This window comes from Chiloscyllium plagiosum, unplaced genomic scaffold, assembly GCF_037043375.1.
Source record: "Chiloscyllium plagiosum isolate Xiang-an unplaced genomic scaffold, Cpla_swu_hap1 HiC_scaffold_1, whole genome shotgun sequence".
Taxonomy (NCBI): domain Eukaryota; kingdom Metazoa; phylum Chordata; class Chondrichthyes; order Orectolobiformes; family Hemiscylliidae; genus Chiloscyllium; species Chiloscyllium plagiosum.
Window position 1 is genome coordinate 54,234,799 of NW_028270139.1, and position 10,701 is coordinate 54,245,499.

The 10,701-nt window shown below is 43.3% G+C and overlaps 1 protein-coding gene across 2 annotated transcripts in view; it reads right to left on the reverse strand.

Moving 5' to 3' along the window:
* Window positions 1-8,297, reverse strand: part of dhx15 (DEAH (Asp-Glu-Ala-His) box helicase 15) — a 103,552-nt gene extending 95,255 nt beyond the window's left edge. Inside the window, exon 1 of one of the 2 annotated variants that reach the window (XM_043693906.2) lies at window positions 7,776-8,297. In XM_043693906.2, the coding sequence (XP_043549841.1) occupies window positions 7,776-7,846 (71 nt within the window). In that variant the 5' untranslated portion in view covers window positions 7,847-8,297. Of the gene's footprint in view, window positions 1-7,482; window positions 7,728-7,775 lie in introns of those variants that run through there. The other variant, XM_043693916.2, reaches the window with a different exon arrangement.
* Window positions 8,298-10,701: the final 2,404 nt, after the last annotated feature.

The following is a 10,701-nucleotide window of genomic DNA, read 5'->3' on the forward strand; positions in this document are numbered from 1 at the left end:
CAATTGTTAATAATCATTCCTTGAAGAATAATACTTTTTGCACGTTTGCCTGTAAAATATTTCTCGGGCCTGCAGTCATGATATCATTTGAAACTAGCATGGATTGAACTCTTCCATTCTGCTTGGTATCCTGCAAAACCTACAAGTCCCTGTTAATAGTGAAGGTTTTCCAGACCATTTCCAAATCATCTGATACTGGAGATTTGACCTTCTATCCACTCCTTTTGACAGCTTGGATTTTTGAAAGCATATTCTGTTAATTTCATAATGTGGCTCTATTTGCTTTGTTGAGCTCTGCTCTTTTTGCCTTGAGTGCTTAATTATCAGTTCCAGCCCTTCCTTGAGCTATTCCAATACTGTTCACAAACCGCATTTTTTTCATTCAAAAAAATGCACAATTTTGCAGATATTGAATGTTTATCTCTGAGAATTCTTCCATTTGCAAACTATTCCTAACTCTTTGTCGTTCATTATTTGTTGAAATACAGTCAGTCATTCTCTTTTCTTGGACCCAACCTTTCATTATAATGCAGAACTGGCAATGTGCAAATTTGGCCAATATAGAAGTTAGACTACCTCAAATGCAAGAACAGTTAGGATATTGTTGGAAAGTATAGAAGCTCTGACAGTAAATTCCCAATGGTACAAGGATGATTTCAGAGGACTGGGGAATTTCAAATTTATATTCTTGTTCAAAAGAAGATGCAAGTTCAATAACCACAGCCAGTTTAACCTTGGTGAGATTACAATGATCCAGGACAAAAAGACGTAAATCAATTGGACAAATATAAATTAGAGGAGGAACAACTAATCAGTTGAGGTAAAAAAAGCAATTTTTAAACTAACCTGATTTGATTTATTGTCACATATACCAAAATGGTGAAAAATATTGTTTTGTATGCTAGCTAAAGAAATCATACTTTAGACAAGTACAGCAGGCGAATAGAACAGAATACAGAATATAGTGTTACAGCAACAGTGAAGGTGCAGAGAAAAGATCAACTCTCAGCTGGAGAGTTCAGAATTATTTACCAGGATATTGCCAGTAATGGAAGGTTTGAGTTATAGGAAGAGGCTGGATAGGCTGGGACTTGTTCACTGATGCGTGTGAGTTTATGATACAAAGTTAGGTGGACAGGCAGGTAGTACTGAGGAAGTGGGGAGGCTGCAGAAGGATCTAGACAGTTTGGGAGAGTGGTCCAGGAAATGGCTGATGGAATTCAATGTGAGCAAATGCGAGGTCTTGCACTTTGGAAAAAAGAATACAAGCATGGACTACTTTCTAAACGGTGAGAAAATTCATAAAGTCAAAGTACAAAGGGATCTGGGAGTGCTAGTCGAGGATTGTCTAAAGGTAAACATGCAGGTTGAGCCTGTGATTAAGAAAGCAAATGCAATGTTGTCATTTATCTCAAGAGGGTTGGAATATAAAAGCACCGTTGTGCTACTGAGACTTTATAAAGCTCTGGTTAGGCACCATTTGGAGTATTGTGTCCAGTTTTGGTCCCCACACCTCAGGAAGGACATATAGCACTGGAGCGTGTCCAGCGGAGATTCACATGGATGATCCCTGGAATGGTAGGTCTAACATACGAGGAATGGCTGAGGATCCTGGGATTGTATTCATTGGGAGTTTAGAAGAGTATGGGGAGATCTAATAGAAACTTACAAGATAATATATGGCTTGGAAAGGGTGGACGCTAGGAAATTGTTTCCGTTAGGTGAGGAGACTAGGACCCGTGGACACAGCCTTAGAATTAGAGGGGGTAAATTCAGAACAGAAATGCGGAGACATTTCTTCAGCCAGAGAGTGGTGGGCCTGTGGAATTCATTGCCGCAGAGTGCAGAGGAGGCCAGGACGCTAAATGTCTTCAAGGCAGAAATTGATAAATTCTTGATGTCACAAGGAATTAAGGGCTACGGGGAGATTGCGGGTAAGTGGAGTTGAAATGCCCATCAGCCATGATTGAATGGCGGAGTGGACTAGATGGGCCGAATGGCCTTACTTCCACTCCTATGTCTTATGGTCTTAGGTTGAGGAGTGAGTCTTTAAAATCATGATGGGTATGGCAGGTGTTGCTTCTCTATGGCGGGGAATTACAAGTCTAGTGTGCTTTTTTTAAGGTGACAAAAACATTTGAGGACGGCATGAGGGGCAACTTAGTTTTTTACACAGTTGTTCATGTGCGGAATGAACTTCCAAAGGATGTGATGGATGCAGGTACAGTTACAACATTTGTTTAAGTACATGAATGAGAAAGGTTTGGAGGGAAATGGGCCAAGCATAGGCAGATGGAGTTAATTTAGTTTGAGGCTATGGTTGGCATGGACTGGTAGGACCAAGGGTCTGTTTCTGTGCTGTTTGACTCTACATGACAGGCCCATTCATAAATCTGGTAACAGCTGGGAAGAAACTTAAATCTGTCGGTGCACATTTACAAACTTTTGTACCTCCTACCTGATGGAAGACAGTATAATAAAGCTGATGAGGATAATGAAGTAGTGAACATGAACTCCCAAAGGGTGTTTGATAAAGTACTATAGGCTTGTCAGCAAATGGCATAAAAGAGACAGTGGCCACAATTATAAAGTTAATGGAGTGAATGGAATCAGACCAGCAAAGAACTAAAGAAACACATATAATGGAGATCCCAAGGGGCTAGTATGAGGGTGACCGCTTTTTAGTCCATATTAATGACCTAAACTTTAATGTTTGAGGCATTATTGCAAAATTTGCAAATGAAAAAAAGTATGAAGCATTGTGAATCATGAGGAGGATGTAAAGAACACAGGGTGAAAGTGCATACTGCAGATGCTGGAGATCAGAGTCAAGATTAGAGTGATGCTGGAAAAGCACAGTGGGTCAGGCAGCATCCGAGGAGCAAGAAAATCGACGTTTCGAGCAAAAGCCCTTTATCAGGGATGAACAAAGATAGGGTGCTAGACTGAGCTAACACTTCAACAAATTTACTACACCGATGTCTGAAGAGGTATATTTTGATAGGAAGAATAAGGAAAAGCACCGTAAAATACAGTACAATTGTAAGGGAGTTGGAATGAGCTGCCAGAGAAGGTTGTGGAGAGTGGTACAATTACAACATTGATAAGGCATCTGAATGAGTACAAGAATAGGAAGCATTTAGAAGGGTATGGGCCAAGTACTGGGAAATGGGACTAGATTAATTTAGGATATCTGGTCAGCATGGACGCGTTGGACTGAAGAGTTTGTTTCCATGCTGTACATCTCTATGACTCTTAAGTCCTGGAAATAGATGTGCACAAATTATTGAAGGTGTTTAGGCATGTTGAGCACACTGTTACCAAGGCATTTGAGATCCTGGGTTGTACAAAGAAAGAGGCATAAAATATAAAAGTCATCACTGTGCTTTTATAAAGTATTGATTCAACCTCAACTGAGTACGGTGTCCAATTCCGGCCCACACGCGAAGGTATAGAAAAAGGCAGAGAACAACTCCAGGGTAAATGATCAAGTGGATAAATTGGAGAAATGCGCTGTTCTCCTAAGAAGATTACAAGGTGATCAAAATCATGATAAACCTGCACAGAGTAAACAGGGATGATTTTTATTTCCATTGTCAGATGGAAACACACCAAGTTATTGTCCAGTAGATTTATTTGAAATCACAAGCTCTCGGATCGTAGCACCTTCATCAGGTGAAGTGAGAGGGAAGCACACAGAAAGAATCCATGGACAGAGAGATCTTAAGATCATACAAATGGTGTGAGTGGACTGTTGAATAATAAGTCTCTGCAGGTGACCAAGAGTGTTAGACGACTTGAATGAAGTGTCAATAGCTGAGTAACAACCAAAGGAATAACCTATAATCCAATTAAACGAGGCAGACAGATAATTATAAAAAAGTTAAAAATAAGGTGGTGCTAGAGAAAACCAAATTAGTGGAATAACATGGAACAAAACCAGAAGCCGCTGGAAAAGCCCAGAAGGTCTGGCAGCATCTGTGAAAAAAATAACAGAGGCAGCAGCACCAGACCAGAAACATTAACTCAGATTTTTCTTCACAGACGCCTCCAAACCCACTTAGCCCCTCCAACAACCCCTGCCCCTGCTCGTGATTTACAGCATCCACTGTCCTTTTGGTTTTTATTTGATTGGATAACATGATAGGTTTTAAGAGTCGCTTGCTGAGGGTTGAACTAAAGTAATACATAATACAAAACTGTACAAACTAATTAAGGCACAGAGCTCACAATTTATCAAGGTAATGGTGTCAAAGCAGGACAGTAAGGAAGATTTTACAGATATAAAAGTGTGGTAGCGTCACATGTAGCGTGACATGAATCCAAGATCATGGTTGAGGCAGTGTTCGTGGGTATGGAATTTGGTTTCTGCTCAGTGATTCTGAAATGTTGTGTATCTGAAAGGCAAGGAGAAAGTGAGGACTGCAGATGCTGGAGATCAGAGCTTAAAAATGTGTTGCTTGAAAAGCGCAGCAGGTCAGGCAGCATCAAAGGAATAGGAGAATCGACGTTTCGGGCATATGCTCCTGTTCCTTTGATGCTGCGCTTATCTCAAAGGCTGCCTTGGTGGATGCTTACCCAAAGATGGGAAGCTGAATGCCCTTGAACACTGAAGTGTTCCCCGACTGGGAGGGAACATCCCTGTCTGACAATTGTTGCACAGTGTCCATTCATCCATTGTCGTAGCGTCTGCATGGTCTCACAAATATACCATGCCTCAGGGCATCCTTGCCTGCAGCATATCAGATAGACAACATTGACCGAGTCACAAGTATCTGTTGTGTACATGGTGGGTGGTGTTCCCACGCGTGGTAGTATCCATGTCGATGATCTGATGTCTTGCAGAGGTTGCCATGGCAGCGCTGTATGGTGTTGTGCTCGATGTTGTCCTGAAGGCTGGGTAGTTTGCTGCAAACGGTGGTCTGCTTAAGGTTTGGCAGTTATTTGAAGGAAAGAAGGCATAGGGATGATCTTCGAGAGATGCTAGGTGTCATCAATGACATGTTGAATGCTGCAAAGAATATGGTGTAGTCTCTGCACTCCAAGGAAGTACTGGACAACAAAGGGTACTCTATCGGTTGTATCTTGTGCCTGTCTTCTGAACAGGTCGTTGCGGTTTTTCACTGTGGCATATCAGAACTGGCAATCGATGAGTTGAGTATCTGTAAAATCTTCCTTACGCTCTTGTTTTGACATCATCACCTTGATAAATTGTTATGATCTCTGTACCTTAATTAATCTGTACAGTTTTGGATTATTACTTTGGTTAGACCCTCAGCATGTGACTTTTATACTGGTCACGCTATTGCAGTCAAATAAAAACCAAAAGAACTGTGGATGTTGCAAACCACAAGCAAGGACAGGAATTGCTGGGGGGCGGGGGGGCTCAGCAGGTCTGGCAGTACCTGTTGAAGAAAAATCAGATTCAGGTCCAGTAACCTGTCCTCTGGTTTTTCTTCATAGATGCTGCCAGACCCTCTGGGCTTTTCCAGCAGCTCCTGTTTTTGTTCCATGTTATTCCAGTCATTTGGTTTGTCTCCAGCACCACCTTATTTTTAAATTTCTTGTAATTATGGGCAGCACGGTGGCACAGTGGTTAGCACTGCTGCCTCACAGCGCCAGAGTCCCGGGTTCAATTCCCGACTCAGGCGACTGACTGTGTGGAGTTTGCACGTTCTCCCCGTGTCTGCGTGGGTTTCCTCCGGGTGCTCCGGTTTCCTCCCACAGTCCAAAGATGTGCAGCTCAGGTGAATTGGCCATGCTAAATTGCCCACAGTGTTAGGTAAGGGGTATATATGTAGGGGTATGGGTGGGTTGTGCTTCAGCAGGTCGGTGTGGGCCGAAGGGCCTGTTTCTACACTGTAATGTAATCTAAATCTAAATTGCTTCATTTAATCGGATTATAGGTCATCCCTTCTGTCGTTATTCAGCTACTGACACTTCACCCGCGTCCTCTAACATTCTTGGTCACCTGCAAAGACTTATTATTTGACACTCCACTCACCATTTGTATGATTTTAAGATCTCTCTGCCCATAAATTCTGTGTCTGTGTACTTCCCTCTCACTTCACCTGATGAAAAGGCTATAATCCAAAAGCTTGTGATTTCAAATAAACCTGTTGGACTACAACTTGGTGTTGTGAGATTTCTGACTTTGTCGAATCAGTCCAACACTGGCACCTCCACCTCATTGATTTTCATTGTCAGACGGGTCAAAATCAGAAGACACCCAGAGCATTGAAAGGGATCAATAAAAGGACAAGTGCAGGTGAATTGGCCATGCTAAATTGTCCGTAGTGTTAGGTAAGAGATAAATGTAGGGGTATGGGTGGGTTGCGCTTCGGCGGGGCGGTGTGGACTTGTTGGGCCGAAGGGCCTGTTTCCACACTGTAAGTAATCTAGTCTAATCTAAACAGAAACTGTTCATGCACCAAAAAATGCAGTGGATGCAAATGTGTTGGAGCTTGGCTTTGGATCCAGAAGCCAGATTACAAATCCTCACATTCAAATAGATAATTACACCAAGAGAAAAGATTTACAGGGCTGGAGGGAAAACAGGACTAGGTGATTTGGAGGTGCCGGTGTTGGACTGGGGAGGACAAAGTTTTAAAAAAATCACAACACCAGGTTATAGTCCAAAAAGTTCATCTGGAGACACTGGCTTTTGAAGGCGAGTCTCAGCTAGAGTGGCCTCCTGTGTTGATGGTTAAACCATAGTTTAGCCTACAAATCGCCAGTGGGTAGTCAGGGGCAATAAATAAACAACTTTGGGTCAGACGTCTTTTTAAGCAATGGAGCTAGAATGTTTCTACCTTCGAGAAAAGGAGGTAAAGAAAACGAGAACGAAATTATACGTTTTTAAAAAATAATCCACACGTTCAAGGGACGTTGATGTGTTTTAGTAGTGGTTAGACTGTCAAGAAAGGCCTAGCTAGCAAGCCCAGTGTTCCCCCTACCTCCCGAGGGGGTGGGGGTTTGCACATTTTCGCTGATAAAATACATTTTATAAAATACTAATAAATCCGTATCTCCCTCATCATTTTATCTCCCCACAACTCCCAAACCTTAATCTCTGAAAAGAGAGGAAGATTGACATTCTCTCTGCGCCTCTTCTAGAGACGTTCAGGACGAACCTACACAAGAAAAAAAATAACTTCGAAAAGACACCGTTAGTAAATGTGCAGAAAAGTATTCCCGCCATGGCACTGGACATGAGAAAACGACGGAGAACAACATCAACGATGCATTTCCTCCCCACTACCCCCCGAGGTATTCGATATAAATCCCCAAAACCCGGGTGCGGCCTCGGAAACGTGGCCCAGCCATGTGCAGAAACAGGCGGAGGGCAGCGCCAATGTCTTCCCGAGGCTTTCCATATATTAAGAGAATCGAACAGAAGGCGCTGTGCTGCCAAGAACGGCCAGAAACCCTGCAAGATCACCGCGGCGGCGGCGGACAAAACACACACACACACACAATTACCTGAAACGGGACATGAGCAGGAATGCTGCAGGCCGGCGGCACCAAGTCGGGGAGGTGGCGGGAGGGAGCAGACAAATCGTAAGGCCCTCGGTAACTAACGCGCTTTCTCCGCAAGAGGCAGAGCGGAACCGCGGCGAGCCGCAGCCGCCCCTTCTTCCGCTCGGCTCAAGCCGGGCGGAACGCTGAGGGAGCGCCGCTTGACTCCACCGACAAGACCGAGGCCCGAGCGCCCAGAGCCGCTACACGGATGCAGCCAGCCTCCCGCCAGCGTCCCACTCTGCGGATTAACCTACCCGTCCGAGGTGGCGCGCTTCTTACTGGACGAGTAATCGTCCCCCAAGTCGACGCGATGCCGCTTTGACATGTCTCCGCGTTCTAGAGCGGTCCGGGCGCGTTCTGATTCTGTCTCTCCGTTCGATCCTCTTCTGTTCCGGGTTCCGTCCCGATTGTTGCAGAAGCTCGTGCGCAGGCAGCGGCTCCTCTGGCTACCTTGCACCTGTCTCCTGCGCCTCTCCCGATACCCCTAACTACTTTCTTCCCCCTCCCCACCACCGTCGACTGTTTGGTGGCTAAAATGAGCAGCCTCCAGCAACAGGCCCGGCGCAATGCCCGGCTTCTTCCCAGCACTTCCACAAGATGGCGGCTCGCAGACCAAGACGTACCTCGTTCTGGCACGGTCACGCCGCGGAACCGCAGCAAGATGTTTCAACATTTTATTATTGAATGACCCTTGCGGTTTTAGTTTCGTATCCCTGCTGTCAGATGTTATGAACTGCCCTGAGTTATATTAAGTTAAAACGAAATGTACAGTTTCTGGGAGTAAGATTTCAAATCTACCTCATTTCCTGCCCTCAACAGAAACACGGGTTACTTCCCAGTTGTTTCAACGTTTGATGGACCTGTCTTTGAACCAGTTACATGATGGCCTTTGTAAGTTTTTGAAATCAGGCTAATATTCTTCATCCGATACAGATGGAATAATGCAAAAATGATGGTCACAATTTTAAACTGAACTGCGGGTCATCTTTATTCAATATTTGTGAGCAACTACATACCAGAAAACTTTCAAAAGCGTTTTAAAATCATTTTCAAAATTCACTTGGACACTTGCAGTTTACCTACTTCAAGTTCAACTCAAAGTCAAATGACATTCGATCATGAATATAGAACAAAGAATACAGAAAACCACAGGCCCTTCGCCCCTCGATGTTGTGCTGGCCTTCTATCCTACTCCAAGATCAGACTAACCTACATACGCTGCATTGTACTAATTTCATGTGCCTATCCAAGAATCCTTTAAATGTCCCTACTGTATCTGACTCTAATACCATTCTATGCACCCACCACTCTGAGTAAAAAACCTACTTCTGACATCTCCCCTAAACCTTCCTTCAATTACCTTTAAATTATGGCTCCTCGTGATAGACTAGTTCTTTTTTTGTGGGATGCAGGGTAGCGAGGTTTGTTATCCATATAAATGCACTTGGATGTATTGGTTTGCTTGGCCATTTCAGATGGCAGTTAACTATCAATCATATTGTAATGGATCCAGTGCCCCAAAAAGGTTAGACCAAGCAAGAATGGCAGATTTACTTCACCAAAAGGATATTAATGAGTCGGATGAGTTTTAAAATCTATGATAGATTCAGGGTCACCACCAGTGACACCAGTTTTCAATTTCAGATTTTATTAATTTGAATTTTAAATTTCACCAGCTGCTTTACTGTATTTTGAATCTATATCCCTAGAATAGTGATCTTCTAGGTTACAAAATCCAATGACATTACTATCACATCCATTATTGGGGAACTGAATTGTGATTCTGTGGGAACAGAGACTCTTGAATGGTATGTTGTCTCCATGGTGAAAGTGAGGACTGCAGATGCCGGAGATTAGAGTCGAGAGTGTGGTGCTGAAAAAGCACAGCAGATCAGGCAGAATCCGAGGTTGTCTCCATGGTGCCAGGATCAGGGAATCTCAGAGCAGCTTCTGAAGGAGGAGGATGAACAGCCAGCAGGCATACAACATGTCTGTACCAACGACTTAGGTAAAAAAAAGAAATGAGTTCTGGATCATGAATTTAGAGAGTTGGGTAGAAGCTTAGAAAAGAAGATGAAGATTATAATCTCTGGATTACTTCAAGTGTAACTGAGTATAGGAATAGAAAGATATGTCAGATGAATGCATCACTAAAGGGATTGTGTAGGAAGGACAGCTTTAGGTTTTGGATCATTGGGACAGCTTCTGGGATAAGTGGGACCTGTACAAGCTGGACGAGTTGCATCTGAACTGGAATGGGAAATTTGCTTGTGCTTTGGGCAGGTTTTAAACTAATTTGGTAGGGGAGCACTGGGGTAGATGTAAAATTGGAAGCAAGTTCCAATCAGATATAGACGGAATGCTAGGACAGTCCATTGGGCAGAGAAGACATGGGCATGATAAAGCACATGGGAGGTCCAGAAAGCTAAATTGTATCTATTTTAAAGCAAGGATTTTGACTGGTAAGACGGATGAACTTAGAGCACTGATAGGCACATGGTAAAATGATAATGTTGCAATTACTGAGACATAGTCGAAGGAAGGGTGGACTGGCAACTCAATATTCCAGGGACAATAGTGAGAGATGCAGGAGAGGTGGGGACTTTGCTTCATTAAAGAAAACTATCATTGCAGTAATGAGGGAAGATGCTGTGGAAAGGTCTTCAAGCAAGACGTTCTAGTTAGAGCTTAGAAATGTTGGGATTATACTACTGGCCACCCAACCGCCAGAGGATGATAGAAGTACAGGTATGTAGGTGAATCAGCGAGGTGTGAGAAAAACAGGGTTATAGTTCAAGGGAATTTCAACTTTGCTAACATTTAACTGGAATCACCTTAATGTGAAAAGATTAGCTGGGATAGCACTTTTAAGGTGCGTCCAGGAGAGCTTCTTGTGCCAGTATGTAGATGATCCTAATAGAGGTGGGGCTGTCCTAGACCTTATCCGAGGTCATGAAGACAGTCAAGTGATTGAAGTGTCCGTGGATGATCATTTTGGGGATAGTAACCATAATTCCATAAGCTTTAAGTCGTTATGGAAAGGAATAAGGCTAGTACAGAATTAAACATCTAAACTGGGGGAAGATCAGTTTCAATATCATTAAATAGGATCTGGCAAACATAGATTTGAAGCAGCTATTTGTTTACATTTCGAAAGTGTGAGTCTTTTAATAGGAGTAC